This window comes from Lepisma saccharinum, chromosome 12 (assembly GCF_977018435.1).
Source record: "Lepisma saccharinum chromosome 12, izLepSacc3.1, whole genome shotgun sequence".
Classification (NCBI taxonomy): Eukaryota; Metazoa; Arthropoda; class Insecta; order Zygentoma; family Lepismatidae; genus Lepisma; species Lepisma saccharinum.
In genome coordinates, this window is record NC_139240.1 from 39792856 (window position 1) to 39816781 (window position 23926).

Below are 23926 nucleotides of genomic sequence, written 5' to 3' on the forward strand. Positions count from 1 at the left end.
GCCAAGGGCATTGGCAGAGTAACTGTTGAAAAAGATCTCCAATTTGAAGATTATAAAAATTGCATCAAATTACAGAATTCAATTAGAACATCAGAAAATAGAATTCAGAGTGAGAATCACTTGCTGACTTCAAATATTGTAACAAAAGTAGCCCTAGACCCACATGATGACAAGAGATGCATTTTGTCATGTGGCATACATACTCTACCTTGGGGGCATTGTGATTTGAAAAGTGGGAAACAATGCCCAATTCCAGAGCATGATTTGAAATAAATAAACATGCCTATGAACTTATTTGGGTTCAAAAAACAGGCTATTATGGACCTGCCCACACCACAACCCTCTCCTGATATAATATCTAAGCTGAGTGGCTTGTTAATTATTCATCTGAACAGCATACTTACAGATAATGATGATGAAACAGGCAAAACATTGTACATATTTAACAATAATTTAAATCATTACCAATTACCTGTAGGTGGGCAATTGCAATTTATTACAACCCCTGAGGGTGAAGTCAAGATTTCAATAGGGAGAAATATTTACAGAATTAAGCACTCAAACATGGTTTCTGGCACTGTATATACTGTTTCTGCTGGTGACTGCTTATATGTTGAGGTCCCTGGATCCTATGACAAGCTTATACCCTTTTTTATAGAATTAAGAATCAGATACTCTATAATAAATAACCATTAAAAGAAAATGCCTAATGATATATTTGGCCATACAAGGCATGAAGATCACAGTGATGAGATTCTGATGCTTGATGTCAGAGTCAAGAAATTAAGAAGTGATTTACAAGCTTTACAAACCACACTCAATGCCAGTCTTCAATTAGAAATTACAAATTTACAATCACAATGCATGGACCCTCTTCTTAAAATTGATTCCGAACTCAAAGTGCTGCTTCAAAAATATACTGATCTGGCAACATTAGATAATTTTCAAAGTTTAGAAGAAGCTGTAGCAGCTCTTCAAGCCAAATTTAAGACCCAGGCCACCAACTCTGTGCAATTGAAACAGCAATTGGAAGAGCAGATAAATAATGTCCAGGCACAGCTCCAAACAATTGTCAAAAGCATAAAATCACAGGAAGATTTTGATCTAGTGATTTCCACTCTAAAAGAACAGATTCAGTCACTCCAGATACCTAATCTGGACCCTCTGAACAATGCCATAGCCGAGGTTAAAGGAAAAATTGAGACACTTGAAAATTTTATGAACAATTTGCCATCTTCTGATGCTTTGAATGCAATAACTCGGAGTGTAGCAAACATCAAGCTGCAACTTGAAACATATGAAGATTTTGGAAAAATTCAAAGTACCATAACCCATCTTGAAGGTACAATAGCAGCAGTGCAAAGTGATTTGGCAAATGTACAAGAAACTCGCCTGCCTGGGATTGTAGACACACTTGTTAGTGTCCAGCAACAGATTACAAAGCTTGAAAACCTCAATACTGAATCTGAGCTATCTCATTTTCATCACTTGATCGATGATATCCAAACAAAGCTTGAAATTTTACAACAATCCACACCCACTCAGGCAGATATAGCCCTGCTCCAAAATGCGATGCAAAATGTGGCTGATGCATCTGAATTAAACAATGTGAAATTGGCACTTGAATCTTTGCAAAATACTGTATCAAATCTTCCCACATCACAGGAACTTAAAAATATTAAGAGGGCAGTGAATAGGATATTGAAATCAGAAGATATCAAGAATATCCAGGCAGAGATCAAACAACTCACTCAGACAGTGGCCACTCTACCAACCAATCAACATATTAATGAACTGCATGCCCTGTTTGAGGATATCAGAAGACAGGTCCATGATCTTACTGCTCAAAATTCAAAATTGGCAGTTGTTGAAAATTTGCAACAAATTGTAGCCAATATCAAGCAACAGCTAGGGACCATGGAATCCAATCAAGCAAATGCTCTGTCTGTTTTTGCCACCCAGCTTCAAGAAATTGTGCAACAATACAAAAAACTTATTGTGGACATAAAAATCAAGCCAGGCCACGATGATGTTGTTAGGACCATCAATGAGCACCTTGAATCTGTAACAAGCAGATTGCTTACAGCAGAAAAGGAAATAACGGGCATAATCGAGAATCCAAAACATACAGTAATTCTTGAATTGTACAGCATCCCCAACAAAGAATATGATTCACCATTTACACCAGGTGGCAAAATATATATGCTGTCCCCTGCACAATTTTATTACCAATTTTTTGTTGGGGGTACATTGAGACCAATCAAGATCAAATATTGGCATCAGCCACAGGCACACCACTACCCTACCTTATCAATAACAAATGCTGATAACAAAGTAAAAATCACCAGTGTAGAGTTAGAAGATTTTACAGACCCCAATACATTAGAAACATCTTATGCTGAAGATGATGGCACTTTGGAATTTAAAATACAAATAGGGGACAAATTATATTTAGAAAATCCTGCAGTATCAGCTGCTGAACACCCCATAGTTGCAATATTCCTGTTTACATATTATGTCTAGACAAATTATAGTTGATGAACTACACAGACAGGCCAGACATAATTATAAGAGACTCCCAGTAGTCACAAAGGGCATAGATGATTTATGGCAGAGCGACTTGATTGAAATGGCAAGTGGGCAGTTGAAAAACTTAGACAAAATCAACAAGGGCTACAAGTATCTACTCACTGTAATAGACACATTTTCAAAATTTGCCTGGGCTGTGCCACTCAAATCCAAGACTGGAACATGTGTTACAGAAGCCATCAGGACAATCATCAATCATTCAGGAAGATCACCGCGCTATTTGCAAACAGATAATGGCAAAGAATTTTATAATTCAGTGTTTCAACAATTTATTAAAAGCCAGGCAATAAAACATTACTCGAGTTACAGTGATCTCAAAGCCTCAATTGTAGAGAGATTCAACAGAACCTTAAAAAATCTTATGTATAAACAATTTACACTTCAAGGTAATTATAAATGGATTAATATTCTTCCAGAACTTCTACATAAATATAACCACTCGGTCCATTCCACAATCAACATGAAACCCTCCGAAGTAACTTCATCTGATGAGCAAAAATTGATCAGGACTGTTTATTATCCTAGATACCAGCCAACAACAAGAAGGGCCAAATATAAGGTGGGTGATCAAGTAAGAATCAGTAAATATAAGCACTTATTCAAAAGAGGCTTTACAAGAAACTGGAGTACTGAATTATTTACAGTGGTTCAAGTTAAACCCGGGACCCTTAACACATATATAATAAAGGATCACCGAGGAGAAATTCTCAAAGGCAGGTTCTATGAACAAGAGCTCAGCAAAACTAAACAGCCTGACACATATCTCATAGAAAAAGTCATCCGCAGAAAAGGCAACAAGTTACTTGTCAAATGGCTGGGTCATCCGGAAAACAGCTGGATCGATGCAGACAAAATAATAATATGAGCACCTGGGATGTTATAAAAAGGCTGCCAGAACCTGAACAGCAGAATAAGAGAAATGGCAACTTGCTGCCTGATAATATTAGGTGTCTTATTGTTGGGCCATCAGCTTGTGGTAAAACTACACTAATGGTTGATAATTTTTTATTAGCCCCCAACTGGTTAGACTGGAAAAACAGGCACTTGTATGTTTTCTCTAAGAGCTTGGAACAATTAAAATATCAGCAGCTGATGAAGCTATATGATGGATTGGATATTGCTACTTTTGAAACAGATGTTAAGCCACTTCACGAATGTCTCGATAATTCTGTTGTTGTATTTGATGACATTATACTGGATAATCAAAACAAGGTTAGAAATTTCTTTACACAGGGCCGGCACAAAAACATTGATTGCTTCTACCTTGCACAGACTTTTTCAAAAATACCGAAGCAACTGATCCGAGACAACAGCAATTTTATATGTGTGTTTCATCAAGATCATACCAACCTCAAACACATACATGATGAATATGTAGGTGGGGACTTGAGCTACAATGATTTTTCCAAGTTTTGCAGCAGGTGCTGGAACCAGGACAGTTATGGGTTTGTCACAATTGATATGACAAGAACACCCAGTAGTGGCAAATACAGAAATAAAATCAACGATTTTCTAGACGTTGAAACATATATAAATAACCATGAAACGACCAGTCATTGACGATCTTAAGTTAAGAGATTATCTTGTAAAAAGATTTAAGGGATGGAAATCAGAGAACCGGGGAATTTATGAAAAACACAAACAAACAGAACAGCCTGTAATTGATGCTATTAATAATTTAGGTAAGAATATCAAAACTGTTACAGAGCAGAATCAAGATTTGATCACGGAGCTTGTACCTGTAGCTGCAAGGAACATATTAGATTATCCATTCACCCCACTTTCCAGTATTCATACACCTAGTCCTGTTGCTCCTCGAAGAATTGAAGCTACTCAGGATCCTATTGAATTGGGTCTTCTTGCTCAAAAATATTTAACTACACCTAAAGACAACAAAGATGAGGTCTTTGGCTTATATGCTGACACAGAGCTTGATGGGAGCATCATTCATAGAATTGGCAATTTCAGAGTAACATTTATGGGGGATGATATAATTGTTTATTCAGAATCTCGTCTCGGAGAAAAAGGTGGTTTTGTTAAATATCCCGGCACACCTGGGTTGTGGGAACTGATGACTAGGAAAAGGCCTGGCAGCTATACAGATCAAGATTATGAACATTACAAAGAAATATTAATAAAATCAGATGCTCTATACCAGAACAATGATCCCACACAAAAAAGAGTCAAGTCTAGCAGTGGGGCAAAATACAATAATTTAATCAAGCCCATATGGTCACAAATTAAGACTGGCAGTGGAATCAAACAATACAACACCCTGCCCAAAGAATTTGTGTGGGTTGATGATGTCAGGAAACTTGTAGATAGGTTATTGGTGATAGCTGGGGAGGAAAATGCTGGCAACCACAATTTTTACAATGAAAAGGTTGGAATTATGGACATGATAAGCACAAAATTATCTAATTTTATAGTGAATGACCCTAAGGGGATTGGATATCTCATAAAAATTATTAATACTCTACCACCTAAATTTTGGAATGTTTCTGAGGGTCGGGGGCTTGTTAATGACATTATAAACAAGCTGCCATTTGAACTACACATTCCAGGCTATCAGTATTGTGGTCCAGGCACAAAATTGGATCATAGATTAAACAGAGGTAATCCTGGTGTAAATCCCCTAGATGCTGCTTGTAGAGACCATGATATTGCATACAACACACATTCTGATCTTGACAAGAGACATGTTGCAGACAAGAAATTAGAAGAGGCTGCATTTGGTAGATTTGTAAGCAAAGATGCTTCTTTGAGTGAGAGAATATCAGCATTGGGAACCACCATAGCTATGAGCACCAAACAAAAACTGGGGTGGGGGCTGTGAATATGTATATAATAAACCTAGGATGAAGGCCAAGGGTGTTATGTATCAAATACCTTATGCAGGTCTTAAATCTCTTAAAACTATTGACAGTCTTTTGACCAAAAAGCAGCGCAAGAAAAAAAGCTCTTGTATTGCAAAGGGACATGGTATGAAATTGTTACTTAGTACCCCCCAATTAAAAAAATTACAGCAATCAAGAAAAAAATCACATACTGGGGGTTTCATATTTACCATCCCTGCCATCTTAGCTGCTCTCGGGGCAGTTGGGAGCTTGGCTGGGGGATCAGCTGCCATAGCAAAAACAGTAATAGATGCCAAGAAAAATAGGGCAGAATTAGATGAGCAGAGGCGCCATAACCTGGCCATGGAGAAAAAAGGCAAAGGTGTTAAGAGAGCCATGAATAAGTTTAAAAAAAACAAGAGCCGCTTACAAACCAAGATATTGAAGCTTTAATCAAGCCACTGGGCATCAAACATTTTAGAGGTGTGTACATGTCTGATTCTTTACCAGAACAACCACTCAACAAAGAGTGTGGCATTGTTAATTTGGATGAGTACAAAAATCAGGGCACTCACTGGATCTGTTATCTTAAATATTTAAACAATGAGGCATTTGTGTTTGATTCATTTGGAGGTGTTCCACCTGAAAATTTAATAAAATATCTAAAATCACCTAATCTTTATTACAATAATGCCCGTGTTCAAAACTTTAAAGATGTTAATTGCGGACATTTGTGTTTATCTGTTCTCAGATATATGTCTCAAATAAATAAACCATCAATTGAAAATTTTCAAAAAGCCTTGTGGTATTTGAAACATCATGGGGGTATTCCATCTCACCAGCCAAAATTCAATATTGAAACTCAAATTGCATGATGACATAGTGTATCCCAAAACAATAGCTCTCAGAGCATTTTACGGCATGTACCTGATCCCTAATATTACACACCACAACAACACAATTGCAGTAGGGGATCAAAAAATTGTCATCACTCCAGGGCAATATAATCTGTCCACTCTAAATGCTCAATTACCCAGAGGTGTAGTGCTAAGTCAAAATTCTGTCACTCACAGAGTAGAGATTGTATCTGCTACAGAAACAGTGGATCTGGGTACTATAGGAGAGCTGTTAGGATTTGAGAACAACACAAAACTTGAAGCAGGCATCAAACACACTGCTATGAATATACCTAAATTCTTAGCCATAGAGACTCTGAATATTCACTGTAATGTGGCCGAGGGTATGATCACCAAATCAAATGGCATAGGCACTCACAAACAAACTGGCATCATTGCAACATTCAAACCTAATTCCGAATTTATGGAGCCAATCATCTACAATCCATCCCCAACATTATATTTTCCTGTGTGCCACAACAGAATAGATTACATTGAATTGATGGTCACTAATGAAAAAGAAGAATTAGTTGATTTTGCTGGAGCCACAACAACTGCAATCATAGAGATTAACATTTAAATAAAAATACATACAATGGAAAATATTGAGAGTTATGAGCTACAATCATTCCCTCCAAACAGGAGGACATTTGCAAATTTAAATCAACCCAACACGGAAATAGAGGTTGATCTTGATGTAGGGGACGGCTTTATACACCCCCACAGAGCAGATCTATACATCAAATTTGATGTTGTAAAGCTCGATGGTACAGATTATGCAGCAAATTCAAATATAAGATTGGTGGACAATTTTGTGCCGCATCTGTTCTCTGAAATTGAGATTAGAAAGCATGGTGTTGTTATAAACAGAATAGATTATCCCGGCATTACCTCCACAGCTTTGGCCACACTAAAATTATCCAAAACCGAGGCTTCATACTACAGAATCGGTGGATTTGAGGCTGGTGATAAAATATTAACCAAGAGCCACACAGTGCTGTTCCCCATGCGCCTGTTGCCAGGATTCTTCTCAGATTACAAAGATATTATGTGGAAGGGTGGTTTAAGAATTACATTTAGAAGAGCTGCAAATGATAATAATGCTTTGATGAGGTACAGCACATTAAACCCTACAGGAGAAGCTATGCCTAATACCTTACCAGAGGCAGGCAAATGCATTATTCAGACTATGGAGCTAAGAATCCCTGTTGTTGAATATGAGGCCAGTTATGCTCTTAAATACAAAGCTGATATCCTAAAAAATCCACAAATACCTTTACAATTTTATACATATCAATGCGTACAAAAGCCTGCCGCTGGTACTTATTATGAATTTGATGCCACAAATTCATTCTCCAGTATACAATATGACATGCCTGATTTTGTGGTGGTACTGTTTCAAACTGGGAAACACAACAATCAGGAAAAAAATTCGAGTAAATTTGATAACTGCAACATCAAGAACATATATCTTAAAAATGGCAGAAATGAGGTCTTTCCTAGAGAAAATTATAATTTAGACATGTCCAAGGATGATTTCCTCAAATTATATGAAGCTTTTTCGGCTTTCAAGAGGGTCACTACTGGCAGTACTGACATGTATTACACACCAGATGAATTCAAAGCACGGAGACCCATGTTTGTCATCAACGCTTCAAAAAGAAAACAAGTTGTGGTTAATGACAGAACAAACATTAAAATTATCTGTGAATTCCATGAGGCTTTACCTGAAGACACCATTTGTAGTGTCATTCTCATAGGTGAGAAATCATATATTTATGATGTAAGAAATGAGCGGGTCACAGAGCAGTTCTAGAAGAATTATATTGTTTTAATACTAGATATGCAAATTGAGCCTGGTATCCAATTAAACTTAAACCAGAAATAAATATGTATGTGTGTGTATGTGTGTGTGTGTGTGTGTGTGTCTTGGCCAAGTTTTAAGTGTGGCCTCAAGAGGGGCATATTTTTGACAGAATTATAGACATCAATCTCACAGAAGTGCCTTTTGTAAGCGTAGCCTCATCAATCTGAGGGGGTCATACTTTCTGAGGAAATTCCCGAGGGCATTTTCACAAAAATCTTGGATTAATCAGAGTTCCACACTTGAGCAAAAAGCTCATATGCTCATGTTAACCTAGTTTTAAGTATAGCAAATCTGCTTGAGAGGGGGTTCATACTTTCCGGTCCTGTCCCCCCCGTAAACCCCACTACTTAATATGTCTGTTATTAACATCTATTATCTAGGTTTTCTTACTGCCTGTATTTATCCTTTTTACTAATATAATCGTACACCAGCTTATAAACATTAAAAATTATACATAATCTGCATTAATCACACATTATGTTTGTATTTTCATTACTTCTATGTGTATCAACAATAAATAAACACATGAACAGATTGGTCTTTCATGGTCACGTGTATTTATCTATTGTTATTGGGAGGAGGCGCGTGCAGATTTTGGCAGCTGAGGGAAGCCACTACAGCAAAAAGTGTGAAAACCCTTTATGTATAAAGTTGACCGCACATAAACTTCATACCAGTAGCGAAGTTCTCAAAGAATGTTTAATGTATGTGTTGTTTTCTGCATGATCTATGAAAAGAGCCACGATTCTACTCAGAATGCTTCTCTGCTTTCCTTTCGACCGCATTTGTTCTACGCGATTGTCTGTTCGCGTTTGCCTTGTCAATGCTTGCAACCTACTCCTCGTGAAATTATGTTGTTCTTCCACGTTTCGTCTGATACGTTTACGCAGGGCTCTGACCAGTTCAAACGCGACCAAGAAATCTCTTTCGCCTTCCAGACTATAGGTGTCTGCAAGAGTTGCAACTTATCCTCTATAGTTCATTTAGCTTACTCGCGCGTGGAATGGGTAACGGATTTCTCTCAGAAACGTTTTAAAGTCCGCCAGGTGTCATGCACAGTAAGTGAAATCTAATTTAATTTTGTCCTTCAAGTGATAAAGTGCCATACATACTAAGTTTTTGCAAATTACCATGTCGATTTTTCAATGCACTCTTTAGATATCGAACCTTGGTCGAGCCTGCATTTTTCGCTGAAAAATTTCTACGTAGTACATCTTCTGTGTGTGTCTAATCTACAACGCTTTAGATATGTCTTGCATTTCATCTCTTAAGATAAACTTGGTGAGAAATAGCACTATAATCAAGCAAAGTTGTAATATGTTCTATAGAAGATTTTTACTTGCTGCAGAATCATAAAAAGCTGTTCTTCACAGCAGTATGTACTGAATGCTTAGGACCTTTGGATTTCTTCGAGTTGCTCGGTCAATACGACGATCAATACCTATAGCTAGGGACACTGAAATTTCGCGAACGCTTTAAACGCGAAATTATTTTAAAGTGTGTATAATTTTGTTTCGAAACATGTGGATAAGAGTTATGACCATTTTCGGCTCCAATTTATTCACGAAGTTCCGCGAAATACAAATCAAAATGCGAAATGAAACGAAAAGTGTCGAAGTTCACGAAATAACACCGAAATTCAGTTGTCAAAACAAATAAAAACACATTAATTTACCTTCTTTCATAACATTGGAATGATATTTTGCTCGTGAAAGTTCAACATTTCATTACAGGTGACAATGACTGCGTAAAGTAGTTTTACATCATCAGAAGCGCAATGTCGCACAGTGCAAACGGTGTCAATGATAAGTATTTAGCCTCTTTCTTCTCCGTTCGTTCATTTCTACATTCCTGCATCTCAGTTTATCTCGCTCCAACGTAATGCGTAAATACGTTGCTGTCATGCAGAAAATACGGAAATTAGTTTTCTGCTGTTAATGTTATGTTTTTGTAGGACTATTTTTTTTCAGTCAAAGTTTGCGGTCCAAAAAGTTCCAATCAAAGGCCTACAGAAGATCGTGTGTAGTCTGTGTCTCCATTACGCGCCACACAAAAATGCGAGTTTCAAGGATTTTCGTGTCCGTGCTTCTTGTGCGCTTGCTCATAGTTTCTTTAGCGAATTACAATGCCCAAAGTTATTTCAGTATTTGAACGTGCTCGAGAGTTCGAGGCAACAAGGCTTGTACAAAATTAAATGACTTGCTCCGCGAAGATCCAGGAAATATTTTTTTTTTTAAATGTTAATGTTTTATTTAGTATGCAAGAAATATTGTCAATGAAGACTTGTACGACATTTGCAAGAATGTGCCTATTCTAAGAGCATGTTCACAATTAAATTTTTTGAGAGGGTACAAAGCTTTTCAGGATATGGTAAAGAGGGATGTGAAGGAGTCAGGTGTATCTTTGAATTTAATTAATATGCTGCTAGCACTTAAAGATCACGAAAGCTTTGTGTCACTAGCTGTGCAAGTGTTGTGGTTTCCTGTAAGTAATGTTGACTGTGAGCGTATTTTTTCAGGTTATGGTAATATAATGACCAACCAGAGATACAACTTAAAACCATGCAATGCAGAGTTTATGTTAAGTGTACACTTTAACTGATAAAAGGTAAGTGCAGACTACTTAACTTTGAATTTTATTTACCGCTTTTCCAACGAAATGATCTTTTTTCACCGCTTTTATATACCGAAATTGTAACTTTTGAAATGCGAAATTCATGAATTTTATTTACCATAAATCATTGTCCCTACCTATAGCTACTCAATTACATCAATCATGCCAGCCTCCGTGGCAGAGTGGTTAACACCTCGCGCTACGACGCCAGGGGTCCCGGGTTCGAATCCTGGTCTGGGCATGGATGTTTGTAAGTGTTCATTCATCAATTTCATCACATCATCACTCATCCCCATCTTCGCAAATTAGCCGAAAGTGGCACAAAAACCGAAGTAAAATAAAACAAATCTTCTTCTTCTTCTTCTTCTTCTTCTCCCTTATGCCCACTTAGGCGTCGGGTCCTTTCAGCCACTTCTTGAAAGAAGTTCTATCCTGTGCCAGTCTTTTCACTTCGTCCGGTGTCTTCCCTCTCTTCTGTGCCAGTCCATAAATGTACTGGTTCCAGTTCAACCTGGGTCGTCCTCTTCCTCTCTTTCCTTCTGGTCGGGCCTCAAATATTTGTTTCGGTTTACGCTCTTCCTCCATCCTAATAAGATGTCCCAGCCAGCCTAATTCCCTCTTCTCGATGATTTCAATCAGTGGTTCCTGATTCAGGCATTCTCTTCTTATTGTTGTGTTTCGTATCATATCTCTCCTTGTCTTTCCTACAGTTTTTCTTAAGAATTTCATTTCAGTAGCAGTAAGTCTGCTCTCCAATTTAGTTTACATTAACCAGCTTTCTGATCCATATAATAGCGTGGGGAGATAGACTGTTTTATATATTTTCATTTTTGTTTCTTTACTAATCTCCTTTTTACCTATAATGGTGTTACTAATATTATAGTACAGATTATTTGCTTTCTGAATTCTGTGATTAATTTCAGAGTCCATTTTCCCGTCCGCAGTTATTATGGTTCCTAAATATTCAAACTGTTCTACTTGTTCTAAGGTCTTATTATTCCAATGAATGCACATCCTTGCTGGTTCTTGTTTAGTGAAGTGCATGACTATCGTCTTGCTAACATTGATTTCCATCTTTCCTTCTTTAAATGCTCGGCCCCACTCTAGGACAGCATTTTGTAGGCTGTTGCTATCTTTTGCTAGAAGAACAATATCATCAGCGTATACTAATGTTTGTACCCATACCGGTTTCATCTTATAATTTCCAATTTTACATTTTCTTGTTCTTCTTTTGCATTGCTTTATAATTTGATCCATGAATAATATGAAAAGAGGAGGACTAAGTCCATCACCTTGTTTTACACCTTTTCCCATATTAAATTCCTTGGAGGATTGTCCATTTATTCTAACAGTTCCTTTAACGTTCTTATATAGACTTTGAATTATTCTAGTCAGCTTTGATGTTACTTGGAACTGATGAAGGGCCTTCCATATTTGTCCTCTTGGTACTCTGTCGAAGGCAGACTTTAAGTCAATAAAAGCTGTAAATATTTCCCCTCCTCTGCTTAGTATCTTCTCTATTGCGTTCCTCAGGGAGAAGATTAGATCTTGAGTTTGACGATGAGGCCTGAAACCTGCTTGCTCTTCTTCCAATTTATCTTCCACTAGTTGCCTTAATCTTTTTTCTATAATGTGTGAAAATAGTTTCTGGCCCACTGGCGCTAAGCATATTGCTCTATAGTTTGAGCAATCGAGGGTACTTCCTTTTTTATGTATAGGAATTATTACATTCTGTTCCCAATCTTTTGGTATTCTCTCTGTTGCCCATATTAATCCGTATAAGTCCCATATCCATATTTCTATTTCCTTTCCTCCATATTTTATAAATTCTGGATGTATATTATCCCAACCGGGTGCTTTACCAGTTTTTAAGGATTTAATTGCCTCTTGGCTAACAAATCTCGTTTGCCTTCCAGACTGTAGGTGTCTGCAAGAGTTGCAACTTATCCTCTATAGTTCATTTAGCTTACTCGCGCGTGGAATGGGTAACGGATTTATCTCATAAACGTTTGAAAGTCCGCCAGGTGTCATGCACAGTAAGTGAAGTCTAATTTAATTTTGTCCTTCAAGTGATAAAGTGCCATACATACTAAGTTTTTGCAAATTACCATGTCGATTTTTCAATGCACTCTTCAGATATCGAACCTTGGTCGAGCCTGCATTTTTCGCTGAAAAATTTCTACGTAGTACATCTCCTGTGTGTGCCTAATCTACAACGCTTTAGATATGTCTTGCATTTCTTCTCTTAAGATAAACTTGGTGAGAAATAGCACTATAATCAGGGAAAGTTGTAAAATGTTCTATAGAAGATTTTTACTTGCTGCAGAAGCATAAAAGCTGCTCTGCACAGCAGTATGTACTGAATGCTTAGGACCTTTGGATTTCTTCGAGTTGCTCGGTCAATACGTCGATCAATACCTATAGCTACTCAATTACATCAATCATGCCAGCCTCCGTGGCAGAGTGGTTAACACCTCGCGCTACGACGCCAGGGGTCCCGGGTTCGAATCCTGGCCTGGGCATGGATGTGTGTAAGTGTTCATTCATCAATTTCATCACATCATCACTCATCCCCATCTTCGCAAATTAGCCGAAAGTGGCACAAAAGGCGAAGTAAAATAAAGCAAATCAATCAATGAATCTAATTCCATCAAGTTTACGAATGGAACCAGAAACTGGCAAATATCTATCTACATTTGTTCAGAGTATTGTCCCCCACTGATCATGAGTTTCGGAGGAGCACATAGCCTTAACTATTGGCAACTATACATACATTAAATCATGTTTTAAGCCCGCATCATACGGAAGTGGATTTCCAGTAGGTAAGCCCTAGTTGGCGCTGCACTGGCTACCAATTTGCTAGTTTTCGCCTCACACGATACTTATCAGCGTACTTGTCGATAGACTTTTGTTCCCATACGAGGAAAGTTGTAAAGGCGGCCACGTGAGATGTAAAGAATGTATCATTTCACATTTTTAAAAGCCGATAACTATTCAACCGAGATGAATAGCGTTTTGTATAAAACGTTATTAGGTACAAAACAATGGCGCTGCTTAAATACATACCTTACAACGTTTACTGTACAGGTATGGAAGAATTGTTTCAAATGTAAACACCGTGCACTCAGCATATATGGTGTAACTCAACGCGCCTTTCATGCTGTATACGTTATACATTGATGGAGTAACACTCGGAAACCACAGACAAAATGCTCGTTTGCACACTCACAGATTATCTTCACATAGCGAAACTTTGGTCTGATTGGCTGTTCCACAGAATCCAGTCGAGGAAAGCAAGTAGCAATTAGAACTTGTCCTATTCCTCCAAACCAGTCAAGCAGTCAGCCAGGCGGCCATGATTCCTACCTAGAAAGTTAGTTCAGCACCAACTAGGGCATTCCTACTAGAAATCCAGTTCCGTGTGATAGGGGCGTTAAATACAGGCTTCTAAGTTTTCTAGGTAATGTGCACTTCACTGTTATATCCTTAAGGACAACTAATAATAAAATATTTTAGGATATAGCAAAATTTGAAGAGTAAATAGAACTGAATGATATGTTGTAGCTCACATTAATTTTATTTCGTCAAAAGTTTATGTTACTAACCTGCTGAATGCTATAATTTGGATCTTCCACACATGGTTTTCTGTTTTGGTTGATGGTACGGTAGATCTGCTTCCTTATATCGAACTTAAGGCTCTCGCCGCCTCGTGCCTTGTACTGTATTTTCTCTACCCACTCGATATCTCTCTCTACAACAGAAATGCAATTAATATTACATTCTTCACAACTGGTGGAAGTAACTCAAATTATTATAAAATTGCCAACAACTGTTGTAATTACTGTTATTTTTTCAGTATCGGGAGCCAACCTCCGTGATGGAGTGATTATCACAGTGTGCTACGACGATAGGAGTCCCGTGTTTTTTGTGACTGGTCCATTCATGAATTTCATCATGCCATCACCCATCCCCATAAATATAACTTATATTATTTTTAAGTTATTCTTTGTCATCTCATTTCAAAATGTGAAGGATGTAAATATCGCAAACCGTGGCATAGGAAGAAAATATAGAAGGACTCACATAAAATATCCATGCTTGGTAAGGAGGGGGGGGGGCGAACAACAACCCTATCTAGGGCGTCAAAATATTTTGCTGCGGGACTGATTATAACTCATTCATTAACCTGGACTGGACGGACTGAAATCTACAGTAAGAATTCTACTATTAGATATATAAATTCATTTACTTTATATTAAAAATTAACAGTAAGAATTCTGGTAATAAATATTTATATTAATTTTATCGATACTGAAAATTAACAGTAAGAATTCTATTAATACATATTTATATTAATTTTCTATCTCGAAATTAACGGAATGAATTCTAATAATAAATATTTATGTGAATTTTTCGGATACTGTAAGAATTCTACTAATAAATATTTGTAGTACGTATTTATATTAATATTCTCGACAATGAAAATTAACAGTAAGAATTCTGTTAATAAATATTTGTGCTTATTTTCTCTCTGAAAATTAACACAAAGACTTCTACTAACATACGTATATAGGTATTATGCATCTGCATACATCTTTGATATATACAGATAAATGATCTATACATTTTCTCGATGCTGAAAATTACCAGTAAGTACTCTATCAATAAATATTTATATTAATTTTAATTTAATTTACTGGAAATTTAAATAGAAAGTCATATTACCTGTCCATCCTTCAACAGAGCTGTGAAGGAAAATGAAAAACTCAGCCCTGTAGTCTGTGGATTCATAGCTTCCCAAGGCGAGTTCCAATTTGATGCCCGAACTATAGTTTCTGGAAACAGTGACGCATCTTCCAGCAGTCAGAGAGAACGTGCTTCTTCTTCTTGCTTCTACAGGGAGAATTTGTGTTTGGTTATTTTACTTCACTTTCCTGCTTCTCTTCGTTACTCTTTACGACATAAAGGAATGAGTCTTATAAACCTAATCTTGTCCTAATTTAGAGAATAGTTACTGACTGTACAGGGTGGCTCAAAAGGTCACTTAACACTCACGGTACAAGGCCACTGCAGCGCGCAACATGGAAATGGTGATGACCAAACGTTATCAGGCCAAGGGGGGACCACATTGACGCCACCCGCGCGATCGGCGGCCATCTTGATGTCCGCCATCTTGAATTCATCTTCAGAATTTTAAAGGGGAAGGGGGGTGATATGATATATCAAATCAGGCTAGAATTTCACGAGAAATGCAATGCTGAATGTTTTTTCGACGTATCTATAACCCGTAAAAGTTATGACTGAATTCTTGTACCAATTTGCTCCTTTTCGAGGTGTTAGAAAAATAAATTAAAATTTGTTTAGCGCATCGGTAATGAATTGAGATCAAAGTGATGTCTAGGGAGAGAAGTTCGCATGCCATTGCACACGATTTTAATCGGATACATTCACTAAACAAATTTTAAGGCATTTTTCTAACACCTTGAAAAGGAGCAAATTGGTAGAAGAATTCAGTCATAACTTTTTACTGGTTAAAGAAACATACATATACAACATGAAATATATGCTAATGTGGTAATACATGTCTTACAGAAATTACCGGCTAAAATATGTTAGTATACCCTACGACAAAAGGTAAGAGAATAATTCATTGTGTTCTATTCATATAACGATCTTCATAACCAACAAGATTATTGCATTATTCTTATTGAATTATTATTGCAATAAACCTACACATGCTAACAATTTCCCCTAAAGTATACATATTGTCAAGGTTATAGTGATCGAAATTTATAAAGTAAAATGCATTTGGTTCATCAACAGATTTATGCTTATAACTTGTAAAATTACTTGTAAAATATTAAGCAAAGCAGTATGTTACAGAAATTAATATTGCTTTGTTCTGCCGTGTATATACTTTGTTAAGTTGAAGATTTTTCCCTGCAACTCACTTGACTTACTTTACTTAATTCCTGTTGTTCCCTGTGGAACATAGGGCATCAACAAAGCATCTCCATCTGGTCTTACTGACGGCAATTTCCTTCACTGTATTCCAGCTCTTTCCTTCCTCCAATTCCTCAGCGTGAACAGATCTTCGCCACGTCTGTCTAGGATTCCCTCTTTTCCATCTTCCCTGCGGGTTCCAGTCTAGTGCCTCTCTATCAACAGCCTCATTTTCCTTCCTCAGTGTATGCCCTATCCAATTCCATTTTCGACGCTTTATCTATATGGACACCTCGGTTTCTCCAGTCTTTCTCCAAAGTTCTTGGTTTTGAATCACTTCTGGCCAAAAGATATTCAATTTTTTTCTCAGGCAGCGATTGATGAATGTCTGTAGTTTAGATGTGATCGTTTTTGTTACCTTCCATGTCTCAGACCCACATAACAGTACAGACTTAACATTACAATACGAAGTTTGGTCTTCATAGATATTTTCTTATTTTTCCATACTGGATAGAGCCTCAGAAAGGTGCCATTTGCTTTTTGGATACGTTGAGAAACATCCTCTGCAGCCCCTCCGTCTTTTGCCAGCTTACTACCCAGGTAAGTAAAGCTATCCGCATTTCCAATAATCTCTTCACCAATACTAAACGGGTCTGTTTTTGTGGAGTTAATAATCAGTGACTTGGTCTTTTTGCTTTTTGGAGTTAATCACAAGTCCTACTATCAAATCTGCTAGTTTTGTTTCCACAACGACAATGACCGCAGCGGAAGACTTCCTTCTTCCCCTGTCCCTCTGCACGCCCTCTCCCCTCATTTGGGGATCTTCTCGTGAGCGGTGAGCTGTACAAGGTCATACAACCACTAGGTGGGGTTGCAACCCACTCCGTGTAATTAATTTTCATCCGTCTTGTAACGTATTAAGAAAGAAGTGACTCTCAATTTTCACAGTGGCCATAATTGACTTAGCTGTATAATTCTTAAATAAAATCATTATAAAAATTCTTGCAGGGAATCTAGGGATCGTAAAATAAATTTCAGGTATAATATAATTAGCATTTAATTTAGATACTTGCCTTCAATCGCAGTTCCATGTTGTCCTACATAATAAATTGCCATATTAACTATATCATATACTTTGTATGTTGTCTTCCGCCAATAACTTGACAATGATACTTTCTTCCACGGAAAATCGAATTCAACCAATGGTCCTGTTAGCGACATGTTGAACTCCTGACGAGAAAAAAACAATGTCAATCTCCCCTCTCTCTCTCTCTCTCTCTCTCTCTACGCACACACACACACACACACACACACACAAACAAACATTGCAGCAAGATACTTTGCTGCAATGACACTTGTTATACAGCTACATGGGACACGTAAACACGTTGAGAGCATGTGAAAACAGTGTCATGTAAATTTGTTCAATATAATTCAATCAAAGAAGTAAACATAGACGGTGAGTAGTACATTTTCTATTTCCAATATAGTGGTAATACTTTTATCACCCTGTATACATATGCTGATTCGTCACGAATAATTCTCAATATTCTGCCTTTTAATCAGCATCTAGAGTTAATATATGCCAAGGACTCTCACATTTAAGAACACAATACAACTTTTAATAACCACTAATTATCGCAAACCAAATAAACAATAGAAATTTTATATAATTTTATTTTAAAAGTAAGCATGGTTTAATTGTCCGCTGTTACAACTTGTCATTATGTGACGTCATGGAATATGATGCTGACAACTTGTCTCAACTATATTAGCAAATAATAATTGAAAACTCGAAACTGTTTATGGCTCCCCGATGGCCCAGCGGTGAGGTCGTCGCCTTGTTATCAAGAGGTCCCAGGTTCGATTCCCGGTGGAGGCACATAGTGGGTCGGATCCTACTTTAAACTGTAGTAGGTCCAGTCCCGATTAGGCTTACTGTGCATAAAGCGGACTTAAAACACCAAATCGATCAATCGTAACTGTTAACTATTGAAAAAAGTGTGAATGCAGATTTTGAAAGATTGTGTTGAATTACGTATTTTGTCTTCAGTATATCTGTCTATCTTTCATAGCTTGGAATCGGCAAGCTGGTAGAGATGTACAGTAATTGAAATTCTTTGCATGTACGTATTTGTTAAACTTGTCACAATATCTAAAACTTACAACTTATTTGATTTTCATTATTTAGCGTCATTTTCTTCCACTTTTGGCTAATCGCGACGATGAAGGTGAGTGATGACATGATAGAATTAAGGAAGGGACTAGTGTTGCCCACGAGACGAGACTTTGGCCTGTCTCGTCTCGTGGAAATACTGTGAAATGCTGTCTCGTCTCGAAAATATTCGTTTATCTCGGGACACATGATCAATCTCGTCTCGTCTCGAATTTTTAAAAGTCTATTCCGTCTCGTCCCGTGGGCAACACTAGAAGGGACACTCAGAAAAAAACACTCATGCCTAGATGATTCCATGTTATCGAATCAATCATATGTTCAAGTTCATCTGACGAATAACCATTCCGGTATAGACAACATGATTCAAGTGACAATTTTCGTAATTACTTGAGGTTATTTGGTAAATGAAAATGGCTTACAAGTTATAAATCAATATCGAATTATTTGATCTTCCATCATAACATTGACTTCTGTCACAAGTTTGCTGTCGAAATGACATTTATGATGTTTGTTTCATTACCTGAGATACTAAATTCCCAACATTCGGTTCATCACATAGATTCTTAAGGACTTGGAAACATTTCCATCTTATGCAAAGTAGTAACACAACAGCATTTACGTAATGAAAATGATATTAACAATTCTAATGAGTTCCTCTAGGAGGAAAATCCAATAAGATTACTCATCTCAAGTTCAAGCATTACTGGTTAGAATTCAGTTTCTAGCTAGACGAAGTAAAACCTGCTAATGTCGCTACATCCAGAAGAATGGCACTTAGAAAGTACCCTATGCAACACTGGAACATTCAATATCGGAACACAGCGTATTGCTCCTACTGAAGACAACTGTTACAAGAATGATATACAGGTAGTGAAGAGCCAAGCCCAAGCTTTCTTCGATTTTAAAAAGAAAAAACGTTTGCTAAATGTTAAGTGCAACAAGAAGCTCCTCAGGCAGGTTTTACGATTCCTAGTTCTCACAACATGCTACATGGTGGTGATTATTCAGGTATATATTGTTTTATGTATTATATTATATTAACTAACTCTATAGCCTCCCTAAACCAGAGGTTTATGGCTGCAGCAACAAAAAAAGGCTTAATTATATTAAAAAACGCAGTACTACAATCTCTTGAAGTTCAATAAATTAACTTGTGAAAATCAAATGCTTGTTATATGGGGTTCACACTACTGCCTGTTCATTGTGTATACTCCGCAATGTTGATTCTTTTGAGCGCTGCCCGAGATGTGTGGGTGTCGTTCTGCGTCGCAAAATGTCGAGCTATCTTTATCGTCGGCTTCTTTTTCCATCTCATTGGATATTTTTGTATCCTTTTCCTGCAGAAAGAAAACATATTTTGAGAACATATTAAAGCGCAACAACAATTTATATATTATTTTGTGCAACACAGTGTACACAACATTTTGCACTAACTACACTTTCATTCTTCAATCTCATCTCAACATTGAAATAAATTTGCCATGAAGAAGTTACTTCACTTCCCATTTCCACTGGCATTATACAGGGCGACCACAAAAACTAACCGAAAGTATTAAGTAGTCAGTATTTCGGTTTCCTTGTTTTTTGGGACACCCTGTACAAGATCAAGCTGTGTAAATTTATTAGAATGTCATTGCCGATTGCTTGTTCCACCCTGCTTTCTGCGCTTGGCAGAGGAAGTGTTGCCACATTAAGGGAATTCCCCTGGGTGCTGGGAAATCTATGTCCAATGTTAGGTAAAAAGGGGAATTTCATGATAAATATAGAAATTGTCTGAAAATTTGATGTTGTCGGACTTCTGCCTTTGTTTCACTTGCATGCTTGCAGTGGTGTTTGCTCGGTGGCCACTCTAGGACCATGATAAAATTCAAGTATAATTAACGGTTTTTCAAGGCGAACTTTCCAAAAATTCAAGGTTACAAGTAGGTGTTTTCTCTATTTCAACCTTACATCAACCACACACTTATATATACACACACACACATATTAAGAATATAAAGGGTCTGTGTGATTCCAACGTATCCAGAAATTCTATTTCAATTCAATTAAACAGTATAGATTTTTAGAATATTTAGTTTTAGGTGCAGAGTTTACGTTTGCCATTTAACATACTCAGACTCGAAATATATCTACAAACACAAGTCACAAATCTTACAGATATACTAATCTACGAAAAATTCTAATTGTACAAGAATTTCACACTCAACTTTACGTAATCAACTTCAAGATATCTTCTGTCTGTCAGAGATTGTTGTGCAAAGAAGGCTAACAAAGTAAACGAATTGGGATATTTTTTTCCATGCAGCTTTTTTCTCCTTCCTCGATAAAATTATAAACTAAACTGTGAAACACTTGCCTCATGCAGAATTCCCGGAGCCAATAATTCACACATAATTCCCACCCTCTTCTAATTAATCGATGTATAATAAATATGGCTCGGAAGTTAAGGAAAAATCCTTTTTCTTCCTAGTGTCCGAAGACAAGGCCCAACATAATATATGTTCATTTTGGGTCATTGTAGGCCAGAAAAAGGTGGGTTTTATTTGTCCTTTTTTGCCTTTTTCGGCGTTTTTTGGCTTATTGGTCCTTTTTTAGCCTTTTTTTAGGTCTTAACGACTTTTGTTTACAACTGCACCTTCCTTCGACTACGTTTTCACTGCCCAGTCTCAATTCGAATCATCATCAGTTCATCACCTCTTAAACAACCTTTCTGTAGTAAAGAAATAATAATAAAAAAGAGATAAATACATGTATTTTTGGAAGACTGAATCAGGTACGGTACAAGGTCCTTTAAGCGTAACTTGTCTGGAAGGTCACGCTGTAACTGGCAACTTTCTCTTGTTTTGAAGCTTTCAGTTTTTCTTTTCGCACTGTTTTCCATACCACCAGAATTTTGTATTTTTTATTCATTAAATATGTAATTAAAACTGAAGTTATTAATTAATTTGGTTCACATTTATACGTCCTTTTTTCTCTTTTTAGGTCATTTTTTTATATTTTTAGGTATTTTTATGGGTATTTTTTGGCTATTTTAAGGTCTTCAACTTCCGAGCTCTAATAACACTGTCCAACAATGATTTTGTTAAAAGTAAAATGTCAACTGTTCTTTATGTTTTGCCACCTGCTGATTCCGAAAAAGAAGTCAGAAATTGTCAATCACAAACCATTTCTTTGTAACAATAAAAATATAATTCTGCATTATTATTGCAGCATGCAGTCCATAATAAGCTAATTGTTAGGCAATATTTAAAATATTTTTATGTCTTTGCTCCAACAATACACTAGTAACTTTAGGCAATTGATGTCTGCATGAATGACAATTAAACTTGTTAAACAATCCAACTGAAAAATTTGACAACAATTAACTTTAAGATAAGGACCCTATTTTCTGTTGTAACATCGATGGTCTATTAGAGTCATTATGTGTTGTCCATAAAAGTGAAGAATGGCGTTTGTTTTTAGACTCTTCGGAAACAAGTTTGAAAGGAGTGCTACTGCACAATGGAAATAAATATCCAAGCATTCCTGTAGCATATTCCTGGAGCATGAAGGAAAGTTATGAAAACATGAAACTGTTATTAACAAATATCCAATACTGTAAATACTCTTGGCAGAGATGTGGAGATTTAAGAGTTATTGCTATCCTCTTAGGATTGCAACTAGGTTACACCAAATTTTGCTGTTTCCGTGTAAATGGAACAGCAGAGATAGAAAAAATCATTATATTAAAAAGAACTGGCCGAAGAGAGTGTCACTCATCGCAGGACAGTAGAATGTTGTTCATCCACCACTTGTAAGTTCAGACAAAATCTTACTGTCTCCTCTCCACATAAAGCTTGGTCTGATGAAGAATTTTGTAAAAGAAATGGACCGTGAGGGTAGTGGATTTATGTTCCTCAAAGAGAAGTTTCCGCGAATTACTGAGGCGAAACTAAAAGAGGGAATATTTGTTGGCCCTCAAATCAGGAAACTAATGAAAGATAATGAATTTGAAAAGAGCCAAAATGAGCTGGAATTGTCTGCTTGGCAATCTTTCAGGGAAGTTTGCATAGATTTCCTCGGTAACCACAAGTAGCTAAGAAAATTACCGAGAACTTGTCAGTAATTTGATTCAGAACTATCATGCTCTGGGTTGTAATATGTCTCTGAAGGTACACTTTTTAGACTTCCACCTCGATTTGTTCCCACAAAACCTTGGGACAATGAGCGACGAACATGGAGAACGTTTCCACCAGGAAATTGGTGAAATGGAAAGGCGCTACCAGGGAAAATGGACTCCCAATATGTTGGCAGATTATTGCTGGACACTAAAAAGATATGTTCCTCAGGCAAAGTACAGCCTTGAATCAAGTTCGAAGACATTCTAGATATGCCATTGTAAATAATATTGCATCGTATCACTATAAGGCTATATAAGATTTGTATGTACCTGATATTTTGTATGTACCCTGTTACTCAAATTTCATGGGTGATGGAAAAATTCTGTAATTAGATTTGAAATCAGCATATCAAATTCAATTGCAATCACCCCCAACTTCTCTTTTAACAGACAAAAACTTCAATTTTGTTGGACAGTGTAATAAATATACAGAATAAAAGAGAATTGTTGTGGTAAACAAGGTCAAATATTCAGAATACGCCACTAGTGTAGAGACTTACCTCCCCACGAAGATCTCTGCGAGCAACATAATCCCTGAAACGACAATGCCGGCACCCAAGAGAAGCATGGCCATGGAGAAGTCCACGATGGTCACTGCTTTGATCTCTGCGTTTCTACTCAGACACTCCGGCTTCTATTTGTACCAGATTTTTTGCTGTCGCTGCATCAGACCGGTCTCTATCATCATCCGGATTCTGTGAAGAAGGACAGGGATCTGAGCTGGCAACACTGGTGGTTGTGTGAGTACAGCTAATTATTTCCTTAAAATTTGGACCTTAAATTATTGTACTGCAGGCAGGGGCAGTGAGAAGGTGTTCTCGCCCCTTCAGCACCCAGCAACCCTTT

At 37.1% G+C, this 23926-nt stretch overlaps 1 protein-coding gene across 1 annotated transcript in view; it reads right to left on the reverse strand.

Annotated features, from left to right (window-relative positions):
* LOC145996308 (acid-sensing ion channel 1A-like) overlaps positions 1–23654 on the reverse strand; it is a 31481-nt gene extending 7827 nt beyond the window's left edge. Inside the window, exons 1-3 of the mRNA XM_083132741.1 lie at positions 23581–23654; positions 15528–15547; positions 14408–14553 (exon numbers count right to left, since the gene is read on the reverse strand). Of these exons, the coding sequence (XP_082988867.1) occupies positions 14408–14553; positions 15528–15547; positions 23581–23654 (240 nt within the window). The remainder of the gene's footprint in view (positions 1–14407; positions 14554–15527; positions 15548–23580) is intronic.
* Positions 23655–23926: the final 272 nt, after the last annotated feature.